Here is a 19977-nt window from a genome sequence, read left to right on the forward strand (position 1 = left end):
GGGATGAAAGGTACGTCCCGCAATATATATATATATATATATATATATATATATATATATATATATATATATATATATATATATATATATATATATATATATATATATATATATATATTTATCTCAATGGCAAATGGAACTCTTCGTGTATAGTCAGGAAGTTTGCTCTAAAATACATTGTTAGGACACCTGCCGAGGCAGCCTACATTAGATAATGTCATCCAAACCTTATTTTGATGGGCACCAGGAGGCTATTTCTTATTGGATTAGATTTATTTTAATTTTGGGATCTTGGCATTTCCTGGGAGGACAGGTGGGGATGGAAATGTGCAGGTTAATTTAATCTTTTCACCTGGAAAAAGGTGCTTTTCTTTTCTTCCCATTTTTTTTGGTCAGTGCTAGCTCATCATCTGCTTTTATATTTTGGATCAAAGTTGTTGTTTTTATACAGTAGCAAGTTGCTGACACAAGCTGTCCTCCCTCAAAATAAGAGTCACCAAGTTTCCTCTGCTCCCCCTTCCCCCCCCCCCAAAAAAAATCAGCTGCTCACTGTAGGATATATGCTCTTTCTAGTCTTTTGTTGATTATTTAAAAATAACCTTACCGGGGATCTGGGCCTAAGGCTTTTTGACTCATCTTGGCTCTAAATATGGATTTCAAAATAGAGTTTTGCAGAAAATTACCTACTGTAAACTCCCTCAGCAGATATCCTAATAATGTATTTTACAGCAAAATGCTTATACACAGAGTTCTGTTTTCCATTGAGATAAAAATATATTTGCAGAAAGAATGCTCCCACATAAGTAATACAGACTGACAAGACCTCTCAGAAGTATATTCGATTCCAGCGCTTTTGACTTATAAATTAAAAGAAGAGACTGGACAACCATTTGTCTGAAATTATAGGGTTTCCTGCCTGAGCAGGGGGTTGGACTAGAAGACCTCCAAGGTCCCTTCCTACTCTGTTATTGTTATTGTAAATTCTTCAATCTCTAACTATTGGTTATTCTGTTAGGGGCTTATGCAAGTTATAGACCAAAATATCTGGCACTTACATGGCTACAATTAACCCAGATCTAGCTATTAACTTAACTATTCCATGTCTTTGATAATCTATGTTCTGGCATGCATTTTATTAAGTGTTCTATACCAGGGGTCCCCAACCTGTGGGCCATTGCCTATTGACCACTGGGCTGCATGAGTGGCTGGTGTATGTGTGTGTGTGTGTGCGCGCGCGTGCGCATGCACACAGCCCCATTCATGCGAGCGTTGTGGGAGTTTGTGGCCCCACATGCGTGAACAATTGTATGTGCACATGCACGCACTTGCATTCACCCCCCCACACACAAAACCATCCCTTCCCCCCTTCCCCCGCTTCAGGCCACCAACCCTGAAAAGTTGGGAAACTGTTCTATACTGTATATGGAATACAGACTAATAGGTCTGTAATTTAAATATGTGGCATGCTACTTATAGGTTGAAATCTTTGTCAAAGCATATTCATTACAGAATGGGCAGCAACCTAATTTGCATAGCAGAAGTTGAGGAAGATTTATTTTCTGATTAGTGTATCATTGAATGTGCTTTTTTGGGTTGTATGTTAATGGAGAATGATGTGTGAACAGTGAATAGTGTCAGAAAATAAAGGCCTGGCTGCTAATATTGTGCAAAGTTATCAAGATTGCTCTAAATGTTAATGAGTCTGATGTCTATGAGTCTAAAAATTATGAATTATTGTTGAAATTTGATTGAGGGATTAATGAATTAAAATACTTTTGAATGATTTGCTATATTTAGAATAGTTCAAGAATTGAGAATTTGGAGTTTTCCTTAAAGCTCTAATAGTGCCTTGATGAGATTTTTGGGTGGGATTTGAGAATAATAATTTTGTTTTCTTCTTTGACCCCATCATTTTTTCTTTTAAATTACTTAGAAGACTGTTGCATATGTACCTTCCAGATACTGGTAAATATTTATAAATCAGAAGGAGTTCCTATTTTCCAACCAATGTTTTCTTCTCAAAATAGCAACCTGATGCATTCCAGAGGTTTTGATCTCGTACAATCATATTTCTTGCTGCTAGCCACTATAGGGAGACTGATGGGAGGTAAAGTCCAAAATATCCAGAGGGCATTAGGTCATTTATTTGGGTATGCAGGATGACATAGTCTTGCACTGAAATGTACACAAATTTAGCTATTAGTTCATTTCTGTTTAGTTTGAATTTCCAGGTCAGTGGTGTAAAAAATTCAGCCATGAAGAGTGGATTTTATCTTCTTGGAAGATTTAAATAAAGAATGATTTGTTTAAAGAGATTATTATCCTGTTTCCTGACCTGCTTTGTTGGTTGTGTGATCTTGAAAAATGTTTCCTAAAAGCAAACATTGAGATTTGCATAGACAGGGTGGCATTTTGAACTGTTTCACTATGTATTCATTTTATGCAGATTGCAAACAACTTTTAAAATCAGAAAAGCTGGGAAGCAGGCTGACTATAAAGTACAATTTGAGACAAAGTGTTTTGTCCACAAATCGAAGCAAAATGCATATCTTCTTTTACAACTATGTTGATTAGTATAAAGAGAATAGACTACAGTGTTATCTGACTAAGCATGAGGAAGCTGAATTTAAAACCATTGAAATGTAGGTCTGTAAGTCAAATTCTCAAGGACTCTGTCGATGTGTTTGTACTTGCATGTATTTTACCTTAGAGTCAGTGTTGACTCCTGGACAGATTACTCCAGTTTTCTTGGCAAGATTACAGAAGTGATTTGCTATTGCCTTCTTCCTAGGGCTGAATGAATGGCCCAAGACCACCCAGCTGATTTTGTATCTAAGTTGGGACTAGAATTCATGTTCTCCTGGGTTCTGTCCCATTGCCTTAATCACAACACCAAACTGACTCTAGGAGTTTTAGCTGCTGAGAACAATACTGTCAGAAATGGTTCATGTTCGTTCATACATGTGACAAGACTGTTGTTGCTCAGAAGATTGGTCTGAGACCAAAATGTTCAAGCTGTCCTTTAGCTGTGCTTTGATTTCTCTAGTGACTGTTGAAATTGGGAGCCTAAATTTAGAAAATTGAATTCTTATTTAGGGAAATGTTGTTTGCCAGGAAAAAAAAACCAACTCCAAAACATTCTTTGACCGGAGTAGTGTCGTACCTACTTATCTTTTGAATATATTATTTATTTTTTATAGTATAATCTGAAAATAATATTTCAAAAAACCTTGGATGCTGACATTGATGTGTTCTCTTAAGAGCCAAATTGGTTTCATACCTTTTCATAGCATAGTTTGATTCTAGAAAAATGAGTTTGCTTCACTGCAATGGACAAGTATACATTTTGATGGGTTTTTTAAAAAATATTTCCCATAATATATAGTATATATTTCCTCTCTTCCCAAGTCCTACCATATCAAGATGACATCTACAGGTTTTTGTTTTATTTAGGAGATTGACAATTCTGGAAGTATTTGGAGTTGAAATTGTTTTGGAACATTTCCAGAATGATCAGAACTGTATTGGAATGTATAGAGGATCTTTTTTATTTGAAGTACTTTGCCATATTCCATAAGTTCAGTATAAAATTGAAACATAGCAGTGAAGGATCACACACAGAGAGATATAGGGGGTAGTCTGCTAATGTACAGGTAATCCTCGACTTACAACAGTTCATCTAGTGACCATTCAAAGTTACAACAACATGGAAAAAAGTGACTGATGACCATTTTTCACACGACTGTTGCAGCATCCTCATGGTCATGTAATCAAAATCCAGATGCTTGGCAACTGACTCATACTTATTTTATTTATTTTATTTATTTTATTATATTTGTATACCGCCCTTCTCCCGAAGGACTCAGGGCGGTGAACAGGGCACATATAAAAATACAGAATACAAAAATTAAAAAGAGAATTAAATACGAGCCCGAACTAAAAACAGTAGAAAAATGTAAAAAATCCCCAATAAAAACCCCAGCGCATCGCCCATCAGGCCAGGCCGGCTTGTTCAAATAGGTAGGTCTTCAAGTCACGTCGGAAGGAGCGAAGGTCAGGTGCCATCCGGAGCTCAACCGGCAGCTGATTCCATAAAGCCGGGGCGCCCACAGAGAAGGCCCTCCCCCTGGGGGCCACCAGCCGACATTCTCTGACCGGTGGCACCCTTATGATGTTTGCAGTGTCCCAAGGTCATCTGATCACCTTTTGCAACCTTTTGATAAACAAAATCAATGCGGAAGCCAGATTCACTTAACAACTGTTGTTACTAACTTATCAACTGTGGTGACTCACTTAACAAGTGTGGCCAGAAAGGTCATAAAATGGGGCAAAACTTAATTAACAAATGTCTCACTTAACAGAAATTTGGGGCATAATTGTGGTCGTAAGTTGAGGACTACCTGTAATTGTCAATGATTTAAGATTCTGTCATGAAAGGATATTAGAAATATACTAATTGTTAAACTGTATTTTTTAGTTGTGTGCTATGACGCATTTGGTGTATTTGAAGTTTACTTGTGTGGGCAACTCATGTTTTTTCAAAACAGAATTAGGAAATGGGCTACTTTCTGGAAATGCTGTGCTTCAATTTCAGCAACATTACAGCCACTTTAACATTTTAGAAAGCTAAAGTGTCTCAATGTAAACTTTTGCATAACAGTGTTTGGACAATTTTTAATAACTTTTATTAAATTTGAAATTTGGAAAGCTAAATCACACTCTGAATAATTTTATCTTTCTGTATCACAGTACTTGACTTGAATCTGAACAAGTGCATTGATACTATAGAAAAATACTGTTTGGTGATATCAAAGTCCTTTGGATTGATACAGTATGTGGTGGTAGTTGCACTCATGTCTACCGATATATACGTGAATGTGAATCTAAATTTACATTTCTAAAGCACTTTTATAATTTTCATTCGGTGAAAATGCTTAATAGAAGTTTATAAATCTATAATTTTTACAATATACCAAAGTTGTACCCACTTATGTTTGTTGGTTACAGGTAAATTTAAAGAGTGATGTGTCTGGTGATAGTGGAACAAATACTAATGGCAGATTTAATACTCTCTTCCTGCAGTTGCCTCAAATTTGGGAATGTTTTCACATTTGGGCTTATCTATACTGTACAGCACATAAAATGTGCCTTTATGTGGAGTAAAAAGGAACTAAAATTCTGCTTTTCCACAAAGCAGTTCCCGGAATGTTTTTGTCTTAAGCCATACAAAGTAAATACTAAGCTAAAAATTAAAATAGAGATGAGTACTCGCTGGGTTTTTAATTGGTTGATTTTGTCCAGACTTATATATGAGAAGAAAATAAAGGAAATTTTAAAAAAGAAAGGAAAATTATTCTCATCCAGTCTTCACAGGAAAAAAAAATGCTCCTTTTTTGTTATGATTTCAGTCAGATAATAAAAAGTAAGTTTGCATTGACAAGCTCAGTCAAGATATTATTGTTATATATTAAATTTTTATACCAGTTATATACAAATCAAACATGAAACAAGATGTCCGTATCTCCTAGGGAGATCTACAAGAAGATTCAGTGCTGTACCAGTTTTATGAGTATTAATAGCACTTTTATTTCTGATAGCAAGATTCAACAAGGCCTAACTTTAGAAAATGCCCAGAGTCATTTGAATATTCTATTTAGCCAGCAGTCATTTTGCATGAAGTCATTATGCTCATTCAGTTCTCCTTGTCAGACAAAGACTTAAAAAGGATTTTTTTAAAAAATCTTCCAAGGCATCATCATCAAAAGGTATCTTGGCTCAAAGGGAAGTAACTCAGCTTTCTCCTATTCTTTCTTAATTAATTGGCATAGAATATATATGTCATTCTGTTCCATTGAAATGACAGTTTTTACTTCAAATGACCATGTTTCATAGTTAAATATAGGTAGCCCTTGATTTACAACCACAGTTGAGCCCAAAATATCTGTTGCTAAGTGAGATATTTGTTAAGTGAGTTTTGCCCCATTTTGCAACTTCCCTTGACACAGTTGTTAAGTGAATCACTGCAGCTATGAAGTTAGTAATATGATTGTTAAGTGAATCTAGCTTCCCCATTGATTTTGCTTGTCTGATGATTGCAAAAGATGATCATATGACCTGAGACACTGCAGCCCGTCATAAATATGAACCAGTTGCCAAGCATTTGAATTTTGATCACATGACCATGGGGATGCTACAATGGTCCTAAGTGTGAAAAATGATCATCAGTCACTTTTTTCAGTGTCCTTGTAACTTCAAACGATTGTTTGAATGGTTGTAAATCAGGGACTACATGTAGTAACAATTCTGGACCATTATTTGGGGGTATTCCTTCTGGCTGTTCTTCTTAATCTATTCTCAAACTAATTTATAGTAAATACAATTTGCTTTTTATTCAAAAATAATACTGGTGTAAATCTGAGCCCTGTTTCCACAACACACATAACCTATCCAGCCACCAACCTAACCAGATTTCCTTAAAAATGAAAGTGGCGCACAATCACAAAAACTGTGCCAAAGGTTTTTGGAATTACATAAGACCTGGGCCCCTTTTCCATCAATTCCATTAGCCTTTGAAACAGAAGAGGACCAATGAGGCTTCCATTGATGAGTAGCCCTTTCCTGATGGTGCTGCCAGCAGCAAGCATTGTTAGGCTGCTACAGGAACCTAATACTAATATTACTTATTTATGTGTACTTATATCACAACTGATTAGGTATAATTAATTTGAGTGCAACATGAGGTATGATTTGGGCTATGTTTGATCACCTGGAATTTAGTTGACTAGATCAGTTGATCTGGTTGTGATGTTCACCAGATATTCAGCCAATCCACAACTGACTTAGTTAAGTGTGTTGTAGAAAGAAAGTCACAATCAACTGCTATCCTTGTATACAGTAGTCTTCAAAAGCATTGATCAATGCAGTGATTCACTGAAGTCTTGTTTGTTAAATTGAGTCCTCGAATTCTTTATTATGAGGACGTTGTAGTTCTAATCTTGTTTGGAAAGAGTTGCTGTATATCGGGGTTCCCCAACCTCCAGTCCACGGACTGGTATCAGTCCATGGCCTGGTATCAGTCCATGGCCCATTAGAAACCAGGCTGCACAAGCAAGTGAAGCTTCATGTATGCATGTGTGGGATCTAGGTAGCACACGAAGCCATTTCCCCCTCTGGTCTGTGGAAAAATTGTTTCCCATAGAACGGGTCCCTGGTGCTAAAAGGTTTGGGGAACCACTGCTGTATATTCGTGCAAGAATATATTTTTCCTATTATGTGACCTATATTAAGATTTTTTTAAAAAAAAAAAGAAAACTTTTGTAGAAACCACCTATTTGTACTTGCCTTACTTTTGTAGTTGTCATATCAAAGAACCATGCCTCTTTTTTTTGATAAGGGTTTATCTACAGTTTTATTGCTGGTTAGCAGTAATATTGCTGATACTATTTCTGACACCCCCCCTCACCCCCTCCCACCCCAGCCTATGGAAATCCTTCAGGAATGTTCATCTTCTCAATTTCACAGCCAGAGTTGGGAAGACATCACTTATCATGTCTCTTGTCAGTGAAGAATTTCCTGAAGAGGTAAGGTTTCATGACACTTGATTTAAAACAAATCTTTATGCAATTAAATTTCAGTTTGCTGGACTTTGACGTAACAGATTACACATACGATGGACCGTGTTCTGCTCTGAGTTACATTTGCTAATGATGTTTGATGCAAATTACAATACATCATTGCCATCCTCTGTAAAGGATATCTTTACGTACATTGGGAAAATTATATAAAATCACAATAAGCGCATGCTTGTCAATATACCAGATGTTCATTAGAAACAGTTTCTCCTCCCCCAGTTAATCTATTCATGTTTCACTGTATTTTTAAAGCCCTTAATAGAAATACAAAAACTACAAAACCATAAGCTTAGAGTCTTATACAAGTAATTGCTTCTAAAAGTTTATATTTTATGTTCTTTTTTCTAGATACACAAAAGAGTGATTTCTTTATAAGCTTTTAAAAATTTGTGAAATTACGTAAAGAAATTTGCAAGTTTAACATGTACAAGTTACTCAACACTTTAATCACTAGAATATATTGCTGCCATTTCTGTTCATAGTTGATATTATGAATGACAAAGTTTTTCACAGTATAACAATATATTCTCAGTCATCAGCATACAAAATTTTACTGCCATAATTTCCATTAGGCTAAAATATGCCAGTATATGAGACTGACTTCTGTGATGAATGACTTGGTAAAAATCATTGAATGTCTGAGAATGGAATGGAGAACTCTTAAGAGTTCCATTGTTAACCATTATGTTCTGTGAAAAAAATGATAATGAATATAGTGTTCTTGTTGTTTGCTGTCATTTCATATAAACCTTATTAGTCATGGGCTTCGTTGATTAGAAAGTTGTGTAGGAGATGTACTTGGGATTGTTAGAAATAGCAATTTATGTAACAAGCATGAAATGACTTTGGAACAAACGATCTTTTATGGTAAGAAATGCGCAATGTTGAATTTCTTTAACGGACACTGGTGAAATCAAATAAGGTGGCAAATGGTAAAAAATTGTTTTACTTGGTTTCTAGTTTCCTGCTTAAGGGGGTATCATAGGTAATTGCTCAGTTTCTGCTATTACAGGTTACAAACTTTGCAATGTATGTAATAATTGAATATTTAACTAACATTTCTGCTTTTCATACACTGAGGTTCCTCCACGAGCTGAAGAAATCACTATCCCGGCTGATGTTACCCCAGAAAGAGTGCCAACCCACATAGTGGATTATTCAGGTAATGCCTCTATTTTTATAAATTAAAAAAGAGGGTTTGGCTGCTCTGGGAATGGAGGTATCAAAGAACAATTCATCAGCCATAGAAAGGAAGAATAATAGAGCTCAAAGGTTAATGTATCGAAAATCCTGTCTTCCACCCAACTAATAGTGCTTCTCTGTCTTTACAGTTTATGCATCTAATAACCAAGATTTTAGGAAATCAGTCTCTCTGCTCCTTTCTTAGTCTCACAAATGCAACAGTAATACTTTAAATGGAGGTCTACTTCTGTTAAATGGAGCCATTTCCTCTGACATTTTCCCAACAGAGCCAGCTTGCTAGAAGTCATGAAGCAGATGAAATGGTTTTTTTTTTAGATAGGAAGATAATGGAGAAGATGCATGGCAGCTGAATTAAGAAATAACTGTAAAATGGCCAGATGCCAGTCTGTTTGTATAAAAAGGCCAGGTGCCATTTGTTTGTAACTATAAAGCACTAGATATTTAGGGTTCTGGTGTAAGTAATTTAGGTTCTACCCAATGTAAAACATACCTGGAATTGCCTATTATAATAATTTGCATCTTTATTATTGAAAGTGGTGCTTCATCGTGGGGAAGAATAACTACATTTTGTTAAAAGCATTCTCTGCTTTTTAGTATAGAGGAACATTCAAATTAATAGCCATATAGCCATGTAGGGTATCACTCAGCATGAAGACAAATCCTAGCTTGCTTCCTTTATCTTACATACTGTATGTGCATTGTCATACAATATGCCAGCACAGTTCAGGATTTTTCTTGAAAACTGAGATACTGCACAGAAAATTGGAAAGTATACAGATACTCCTTGACTTAACCATTCGTTTAGTGATTGTTTGAAGTTACAATGGCTTTGAAAAAAGTGACTTATAACTGGTTTTCATACTTACAGCTTTTGCAGCATTCCCACGGTCATGTGATCAAAATTCGGGTACTTGGCAACTAGCATGTATTTATGATGGTTGCATCGTCCTGGGGTCATGTGATCACCATATGTAACCTTCCCAGCTGGCTTTCGACAAGCAAAGTCAATGGAAGAAGCACTACTTTATCAAGAACCACTTTCTTAGAAGTGACCTTGTATTTTTTTTTCTATTGAATTCAATTATAATGTGTAGTAAACATGGAAAGTTCCTATTTGTCAAATTATTTTTAAGATTAGAGTCAAGAAAATAACTTGATGGAAGTTCTTTTGTTATCCTCATTCTCATAAGTCTTTGTTGTGACACTTTGTTATAAAACCTTGGTCTTCCAGAGCATGATTTAACAGATTTTACATTTAGCACACAACAGTTTAATCCAGACCTCACCCCAATTTATCAAACAGTCCAACCCCATTTAGTGACCAAGTCATACTTCATGCTTACTGGCCTTTCTTTGATCATTTTGATCAATAATAATTGTTACATTCTGTTCCATGCAGAAGCTGAACAAAGCGATGAGCAGCTCCATCATGAAATATCTCAAGTGAGTGGAATGTGTCTTCTGTTCTGAAATATTTGTGTTTTACCTATCTTGTGTAACTTGGTGCGCAAGTGAATTTCTTTTCACAAGAAAAGCCAGAATCATTCTGATTATTATGAAATTATTGTGGCGGTAAAAATACCCCCCCTTCTTATACAAGTGAGCTGGGTTCAATACCAAACCTACCTGATGCCCATCCTTATATATGTGAACTACTTAACCTTATAGTGAAATATTCGTAGCAAGCTGGATTGACCCTGAGTGGTGACAGGTAAAAATCAAACTGGAACGAGAGGCCCATTAAACCAAATGGTTTCTATTTACCTTATATCAACTTTAGTATAGCTGGCATGCTACCTACTGTAGTAAGAAAAGTATAAATAATGAGAAAGCCATCCAGATGGGATTTTCAAAAGCATTCCAGTATCATGCTGTAATTTACACTGGGTCTGCTTTTTTCCTTTGTTTTGTCTTTGAAATGTAGTAGGTCGAAGATATATAAGCTCTGATTCTGTTTTTGCCCAAGGCTACTCTGTAAGCTGCCAATGCTTTGCTGGGAGCCCAGTGTACACAGGTTTTTTTTGCATGCTTAGTACATTTATGTTGTATCTTCAAAGTGATTTAGTTGCCTTAAGTGAGCCAGGTTTTTGGCACCTGGCGAATCATCATTTTAAAGACATAATTTATCTGATTACTGATGTAGGAATGAGGAAAACTGTAGAATGATGAATTTGTCCTCAGGCTATAAAGCATCCTCACTCTCTGTTCTTCCCATTAGACTGTCAGTTGAAATGTCTTAACTGGAATGGATGTTTAGTAAAGTATATACTTGCAGCTGAGTGGTTCTCAAGAACAGGCCCAGGTTTGCAAAGCCCTGCATGCCAGAATGATGGGGGAGAAAAAAATAAGCCAAACATTTTCTATGAATTTATTTAGAAATTTTACGTGGCCATCGATTTTAAATAGCTAACCCTGCGTTTCTAACAACAATTTACAAAAATATACAATAAAACCTCAAAATACAGATACAAACTAAGTTAAAAATAACCACAATACCATAGGCAGGCACTTGAACAAACTCACAGTGCAGCCATATGTCTACGATGGGCTCAGCTAACATCCCAGCAACTGAGGGAAGAACCAGGTCCTCATGACCTTCCAGAACTCTTGGAATGTTGGGACATTCCTGATTTTGAGGAACTTATTGCATGTGACCGGCACTGTGAATCTCCTAGGTCCCATCAGATGACGTTTAATAGGTGAGACCTGAAGCATACCCACTTTATCGGATCGGGTGGGAAAACTGAAGCCTTAGGGGAGGGGCAGTTCCACAAGTCATTTAATTCTGTGCCATGCAAGGCTCTGAATGCAATAACCACATTGAATTATATCCAGAATCGTACTGGGGCCTAGTGTAACACCCTCAATAGCAGGGTAGCCCAGGTATAGTCCAAACTGCATCCAATGCACTTAGAATTGGATATGCTGCCAGTTGAAGCTTCTGAGCATTTTTCAGGGATATCACTGTAGAATATATTGCAGTAATCCAATTAGGAAATGACTAAGGCATGAGTGATCACTGGCAGCCTTTCCTGGGCTAGAATGGGTGTACAAGATGATTTAAAAATAAACCAATGGATGAATAATGATAAATAATGAGCAGAGTTCATCTCATGGACTGAAATCTTCCAACCTAACCTCCGAACACTTATCCCATGAAACAATGAGAGAATATGATAGGGAAAAGTTGGGGAAGAAATGCCCTTTGCAGAAGCAAAGGAGTTTCTGTTATAATTATAGGCTGCTTTTTTCAGATGCTGAAACTTTTACTGATAAATTTTGGTGGGAAAGTCAATGAATTTGTTTGTGAGTACAGTTCCCTTTGAAGAATATGATTCCACATCCTTGCAAATCTATTTATGATTTTCTTAGTTTATGATTCATCAAACTACGTTCAACTTTACAATTTTTTAAAATAGATGTATGTATGTATGTATTTGTATTTTTATTCTTTATGCCCACAGTACAAAATCTACAAGTAAATTGCTGGTTCGCAGTTTTAATATCTTATGTTTAATTGAATATCAGAAGAAACTATCAAGTGGCCTTAAATAATGTCTTTTAACATCTTTGCTAGGAAAACCTTACAGTTATAAACCATTTGCTTCTTTTTTGTCCCAGGCAAATGTAATTTGCATAGTATATGCAGTTAACAACAAGAATTCAATTGATAAGGTATGAGGAAAGCGTTTTTTATTTTGTCCAAATATTAATATAGCATACTTGTTGACCATGAATACATTTGTTTCCAGGTGTTCAGACTGTCTTTTTGAAAGACATAATAAATTTGTCTTTTCTTAATTTTTTTATCAATCCAAATGGGTCTTTTCTTATTTAGTCCTAAAAAATTGCATTGTTTTCTTGATAGACGGAGTGTGGCCCTTTCACTTGTAAGGGGATATTTTACTGTATTTTTTTTATTTTAACATATTGAATATTCCAGATGAGAAAACTAGGGATCTTTAAAAGAATTTAAACAAAGTTTAAATGCCATGGAATGTATTGTTTTTAGTTCGAATAGAAAAGAATAAATGCAGCTTACGACTGAATTGTGGAATCCTTGGTTTGATTACTTGTTTCCAGATGTTTCATTATCAGTTAGGTAACATCATCAATGCTAACATCAATGCCAGTGTGAAGTTTGCTCCCTGTTTACACACAGTAACTTGCCCTGCCAGTGTTGATAGTGGAATAGTTCCTTGAGTAGGCATTGTTTTCTGCTTGAGTGTCTTGATTAATCTTTGCTTATTTGGGTATTGACTGCTGGAGAGTAATATGTCCTGGGTTTTTTTTGGTTTCCTTAGCTTTTTGTTGTTTTTAAATGATGTGCAAATATGGTTAATTTCTATGTGTCTATTAATGGCCAGTTGTCTGAATTCCCTAGCATTGTTTTTTTTTATTTGGCTGAACACCAAGCAAACCAGAGAAACAAGCCAAAAAACAGTCAAGGAACTACTGAGGAGAAAACCCACCAATTCTGGCAGAGCAAGCGAATGCATATAAACAGGGAGCAAATCCCACACTCATTAGCACTGATGATGTTACCTAGTTGGGTAATGAAACATCTGCAGCAAACATCCAATCTTAGAGAGCACCAAGAACTCCACAGTGTTTTTAGTTTCTCTGATGCAATCCTGTGGCGTTTCTTTTAGAATAACCTATCTATGTTAGGGTTGATACATCAATATTTAGGCATGGAATGAAAACGTAGTTTGAATTCAATGGATTTGCATGAGGTAATTATATTAGAATCTGAAAAAAGATCCAGTTATTTAGAACAGAGGTCCCCAACCTTGTGGGCACCAGGGACCGGTTCCAGTGGAGAAAGGTTTTTCCATGGACTGGAGTGTGCATGGTTTTGTGTGCTGCCTGCATCTCGCGGATGGGACATTGCTTGTTTGTGTGGACCGTTGGCTGGCATGCCGCGGCCCGGTACTGGTCCACGGACCGGGGGTTGGGGACCCCTGATTTAGAAAGTTGCATCATTTTGGGGTGAGGGAAAATTGGTTGTGGTTTTAGTGGATACCAATGAGGAAAATGTCCAGTTCCTACATACAGAAGCAGGTTATGTATTTTCTGTGCATACAGTTATGCTGATTAGAGTTTTTGTTCTATTTTTACCCCTTCATTTGACACTGGGATTTATCACTTCACAATTATTAGTGAACGAAAGCAAACTTAATTTTTGTAACTACCTTTAGGATTACCTTGCACTGCCTATTTGTTCATACTCTTTGCCCTCTCACACTTCTTCAAATATATTTTAAACATTCAGAAAACCAATAGCGAAATAGAAATATATAGTGGAATGAATAGTGTAGCCTAACTTTTAAAAATGAATATTGATTTATTGCTTTAGGTAACAAGCCGGTGGATCCCTCTCATCAGTGAAAGAACAGACAAAGACAGCAGGTGCACATTAAGATCTGTTTAAGCTCAAATAGTGAAATATTAAAGGATATTATTGAGACTCCAATTATAATTATATTTTAGAAGAAGATTATTTATAAGCTCAAGGTATATTTCCTGAGCTTTTAATTAGCTTGCTTGCTGTTGCACTGTTGGGAACAGCTTAGATTTCTGGAATTGAAGTTTAAAAAAATAATTGTATTTATTTGTGTGTTAGATTTATATCTACCTTTTCATCCAGGTGTTCAAAAATAGTATACCTAGCATTCTTCTGTAATTTTCCTCACAACCGTCAGTGAATATAACAAATGTTTCTAATCTAACTGGGAATCTTAAAATATTAGCACCATAGTGGCAAAGTGGTTAAAATGCAGTATTGCAGGCTAGTTCTGCTAACTGCCAGCTGCCAGCAGTTCAGCAGTTTGATTCTGATTGGCTTAAGGTTGATTCAGCCTTCGATCCTTCTGAGGTCAAGTCAGTAAAATAAGGGCCCAGATTGTTGGGAGCAATATGCTGACTCTGTAAACCGCTTAAGAGAAGCCTGTAAAGCACTTCTGGAACAACCTGCCTCCAGAAATTGTGAATGCTTGAACACTGGAAGTTTTTAAGAAGAGACTGGACAGCCATTTGTCTGAAATGGTATGGGGATTCCTGGCTGAGCAGGGGTTAGACTAGATGACCTCCAAGGCCCCTTGCAACATCATCATCATCATTATTATTATTATTATTATTATTATTATTATTATTATTATTATTCACTGCATAGTCAGCCAGATGTTCAGACTGGATTTGACTTTTTTGTCTACCTATCGAGTCCTTACCAAGGACCTGGGATAGGCAGATGTGGATGTTTGAACTGATGGTATTACAGATATCGTCGCAGGATGGAAGCTGTTCCTAGTAAGGTCACCTTTTGCAGTTGACTGATGGTGAATTTGTCAATGCCAATAGTGTCCAAGTGGTACTCCAAGTTGTTTTGGGATTGCACCCAAGGCGCTATCATCATCATCATCATCAAAATCATTATTATTGTTATTGTTGTTGTTGTTGTTATTATTATTATTATTATTATTATTATTATTAATAATAATAATAATAATAATAATAATAATAATATAACTGCTATTGCTATTACTTAACTTACATTTGAAACATAACTGAAATGCTGTGTGGCATTCTTTTATATAAGGTATTTACATTCATGGACACTCCCTAGCCCTCCAGAGAATCCAGAATTTATTACTGTATTGAACTGTGATTTTCATGTAAGGGAAAACCACGCATATTTTAATTAACATATTTATTGTACATAGTTAAATTAACATAATTGTTGTCCTAGCCATGTTTATCGGAATATATCCCCTGCTGTGGTAGTGAAAACTCATAAATAGCCTTCAAATCAACCATGTAACTGATTTGCTAGTTAAAACTATTGTGTTTGTGGCCAAAGAAAATCAGAATTTTCAGTTTCACACATTTATTTATTTATTGGTCATCCATTTTATCACAGGGTAACTCTGGGCAGCTTACAGATTAAAAGGATAAAACTACACATGGTTGATTTGAGAGATGTTCCTATAACTTTATAAATTATCTTCCCTTACTATATATAATATTGGGGCTAGAATTTGAATAGCAATTTGAATAGCAAACACTAGTTTTTCTTATTGTGGGTTTATGAGCTATCTAATACGTTTTTATTTTTCAGTGTGAGAACATTTTTCTTTTTTTCCAGGCTTCCGCTTATATTGGTTGGAAACAAGTCAGATCTGGTTGAGTACAGTAGCATGGAAACCATCCTTCCCATCATGAACCAGTACACAGAGATTGAAACCTGTGTAGAGGTATTGAAAAACCACGTCTGTGGGTGTTCATAGTTACTTAATAGAAATCAGAATTCTACTTTTAAATAAATCTAGGATTGCAGCAGTAGAGGGAGGCACCTGCTATACCAGCTGGAGGAAGAGAGATGGTTGGGAGATGGTGTCTCTTCTGTCCTAGAAAATACCAAGAGAACAGCTTGGCTTCAGCTATTGATCAGGAAAAGGGACAGATACAGGGAGCTCCTTTTTCCCCAGAATGAATACTGCTTTGGCTGGTAGTTTTTTCCTGGACTATTGAATTGTGGAGAAGGACATACTTTTTTGTGTGTCATTTGCTGCACAAATGAAGAATTGGGTCACCATTAGCTTTTTATCATTAGCAACAGCAAGAAAAGAAACCTGTTCCCAATTGAATACAAATGCCATTTTTATCAGCCATTCCTTTTTTTTAAAAAAATGTCTTTCTAACTTATAAATCTGAAAGTTCTTTTTTAAATGTAAGCTGCTTTGGGGAAGAGCATTTATTTGGAAATTAGATTAAAATATAATTAAACAAATAGTAATGTAACTGTTTTTACTGCCCAGGTGTTCTGAAATCATTGTCCATTTTAATTAATTTCAAGGATTTGCGTCTAAAAATAAAATTGAAGCAGCTAAAAATAAAAATAAAACTGCTACATACAGTATGATGAGGCCAAGACAACAGTAAGCTTCAGAACTAAAATTTTAAACACTAAATGAGATTTTTTTTAAAAATCACAATTTGATATTTGTACAAAGCTCTTCCATCATGATACTATTTCTTAAGCAGAATATGCTTGGATGAGTAGACTTTCAATCCAATAGCTATATATTAAGCCTTTTTCTTCCATATTGAGGTAAAGGTTTCAAAACTGTTCTCATTTTTTTTCTAGTGCTCAGCAAAGAATTTGAAGAATATATCTGAATTGTTTTATTATGCACAGAAAGCAGTTTTACACCCTACAGGGCCCCTCTATTGTCCAGAGGAAAAAGAGGTATATTGATACTTTTCTGCTATAAAATCCATCTCTGTCACTAGCTCCCCAGTCTTAAACAGCAAAGAGTGACACTCAAAATGTTCTGAAGTGATCTTTCAGCATCTGGTTCTCAGTGTTTTGCCATTTTCTGCTTTATTATCTGCAGTGTGTTTGAAGAAGAAAAAAAATCCAAGGTGGAAACCTGAGTTCTATTTAAGGTAGAGAGGTATAGTGGTTGGAAACAGATATATACCATTTTAAGAAGGTAGAAATATCTTCAGCCTTCCATTCTTCTGGTCTTTCTCCAAGTCAGATGTTCAGAATTGGTGTGTCACCTACAATATCTTCCTATTTTTAATAATTTCTTTTACTCTGCATGGGTAGTCTCCTTTCCTGTGCAGACCAAGATGTTATTGGAAATTATAAACTGTTTTTTTTTACAAGCCTTCATTAGGACGTCGAGCCTCTCTTCTTTACCATTCCTAAGGATTGCATAACAGGTCATTCTCTTGATGAGTTACGTTTTGTTCTGAAAATCAAGTATAAGCACAAGAATCAATTCACTTGATAGAGTTTAACATTAAGCAGGCATCCCTGTCGCTTTGAAAGATCACATAAAATAGATGATTTCCTGATAGCTCTTGACTAGCTCTCTTTGGTTCTTTTATCTAGAGACTAGTTCTCTTATCTAACAATAGTGTCAGAATACTGGTTGTTCCCTAAAATAAGGAAAAGATCCAAACGATTGACACAGTGGCTGAGTTGGTGCATCATACTGAGCCATTATATATTTGGTGCTGGTTTAGCATAATGTATATACTTAGCTAATTGTGATTTATTGAACCATGATTTAGCACGGGGGTCCTCAAACATGGCCCTTTTATGACTTGTGGACTTCAACTCCCCCACAAGTCATAAAAGGGCCAGGTTTGAAGACCCCTGATTTAGCATGTCAACAAGGATTTCTGTGTCTCCTATTTGTTAAAGCTTACCTAACTTTCCTGATGATCTACAAAATGGGAATAATGAATTGACAGGATGGATGGCTTTTACTGTAATGGAGAAAAAAATTATGACAAGCTTGAGCATGAGTTAGAAGTTGTTTTAGAGTGTACTTAGCAAAGAGATTTGCTACAGTAGCATTGTGATCACATAGTAGGAATATGTGTTGCCTTTCTGAGTGGCAAAGACATACAGGCTCCTTGTGGAGGGGGAAGTGTTAAACATCCAATATCCCAACATGTTTACTTTATAAAAATTGTGGATAAAAACTTGAAGAATCTGTTGTGACCTGGATTCCACATTGATTACAGATACAGTATTGTAATGGATGTTGCTACAACCCCACTTTTTCCTGTCAGTGTAGATTCTTTTCAGCTTGTGCCTCCTAAGTACATTGGGAGACTATTTGGAAGAGTGAGGCGCAGTGCCCGCTCACTGGATATTTGCCGGTTCTGAAATCATCTTAGGAAGGGTAGGAGGTCTGTAGTCAGAAAGAAGTAATGGGTAGGATCCTGCCAGGAGAGCTGATGATACTTGCAATCATTTCAGTTATTATCATGTCAAACTGCTGGCCCGCGGGCTGGATGTGTCGTGCCAAAACCGCGCCCACCCCATTGCTGGCAATGGGGAAAAAGTCCTGATATGTTGTGCGACATCACATGACGTCGCGAGTTTGACATGCCTGGTCTAGATCATCATTTCTGAGTGATCAGTTCCGGGTAATTCTGGACCTGATTGATGCAGATTCCATTCTTTCAGATTTTTGGTCTTGTTTTTGACTAAAATTGTTGCTGCAACATTTGATATACAGCAGTTTATCATATGCCAATTATTCTGGGTTGTTGTTTTTTTTACTTCTTTGCAGCTTTAGTTCTCTTCATGTTCTGCTCAGATGCTACCTGAAGGTGTCTTTTTATATTGGCTTTGTATTTTGGACACTAGTGCCCAATTTTGTTCACTTAAATTAGTACTTAGGAACAATGCAGAACTAAATCTTCGCTTACATACAAGTTTAGATTGGGAGGGTTTGTTTATGTCTGAGCTTCATTTGGATTTAAATGTTTCACTTCAAAAGACATGTAGAAGGAATCATATTATGATCTGAGAATGCGCCAGGATCCAGGTCTGCTGTAACGAAGATGGCTAAGAGTAGTTTTCCCCTTTTGATATTGATTAAAAAGGGGGGGGTAAAGCATCCCTGAAGATTTTACTCCACTAGTCATTGCCTACTATAGGAGGTGGTGCTCATCTCTGTTTCAAGGCCATTGAGCCAGTGCTGTCCAAAGACATTTCCACGGTCATGTGGCCAGCATGACATCACAAAGTGGTCTACCTTCCCACCAAAGTGATACCTATTAATCTACTCGCATTTGCAAGGTTTTGAACTGCGAGGTTAGCAGGAGCTGGGGTGAGGACGGGAGCTTACCCCTGTCACGTGCTCAGGACTCAAACCTTGGCTCATGGCTTTCCAGCCAATAAGCCCAGTGTCTTAATCACTGAGCCACTGTGCTGACAATGTTGATAAAAAAAATTAATAAAATGTCATTGGGATATATGTCAGCACAGTTTAGTAAAATCCAAGTTGCCTATTATAACACACTAAGTGTGGCTGTTTTATGAAGACTTTGGAAAGTTCAGTTTTTTGTAATCTGTGGAAGTGAGGAATCTAACTGAAGCCCACCATTGGAATTTGTAACATCAATATTGTATCAGTTAAATTACATCCACATTTGCTCCTTGGCCCATTTCAGAATATTTTTTAAACCTTCACTGGATTTTTATGTGAATTTCTTTCCTTCACAAGTCAGTCATTTGCACTGGGTCCCTCTAAGAATAAAAAGTGTGGGTCATTCTGACAATTGCAACTAGGCTCTAAAAGTCCACTTCCCACTTAGAGAGGAAGAATTATCT

General features: G+C 36.3%; 1 protein-coding gene across 14 annotated transcripts in view; it reads left to right on the top strand.

Annotated features, from left to right (window-relative positions):
* Positions 1-19977, top strand: part of RHOT1 (ras homolog family member T1) — a 50335-nt gene that overhangs the window by 1712 nt on the left and 28646 nt on the right. For 13 of the 14 annotated variants that reach the window (XR_014491221.1, XR_014491222.1, XR_014491223.1 and 10 more), the window contains exons 2-8: positions 7522-7580; positions 8712-8793; positions 10234-10277; positions 12456-12509; positions 14194-14246; positions 15979-16087; positions 16981-17082. Coding sequence is in view for 11 of the 14 variants with exons in the window: in XM_083352740.1 (XP_083208866.1) it covers positions 7522-7580; positions 8712-8793; positions 10234-10277; positions 12456-12509; positions 14194-14246; positions 15979-16087; positions 16981-17082 (503 nt within the window). In the remaining 3 variants the exon portion in view is untranslated. The remainder of the gene's footprint in view (positions 1-7521; positions 7581-8711; positions 8794-10233; positions 10278-12455; positions 12510-14193; positions 14247-15978; positions 16088-16980; positions 17083-19977) is intronic. The other variant, XM_083352743.1, reaches the window with a different exon arrangement.

This window comes from Vipera ursinii (genome assembly GCF_947247035.1).
Source record: "Vipera ursinii genome assembly, chromosome: 2".
In the NCBI taxonomy this organism is placed as follows: Eukaryota; Metazoa; Chordata; class Lepidosauria; order Squamata; family Viperidae; genus Vipera; species Vipera ursinii.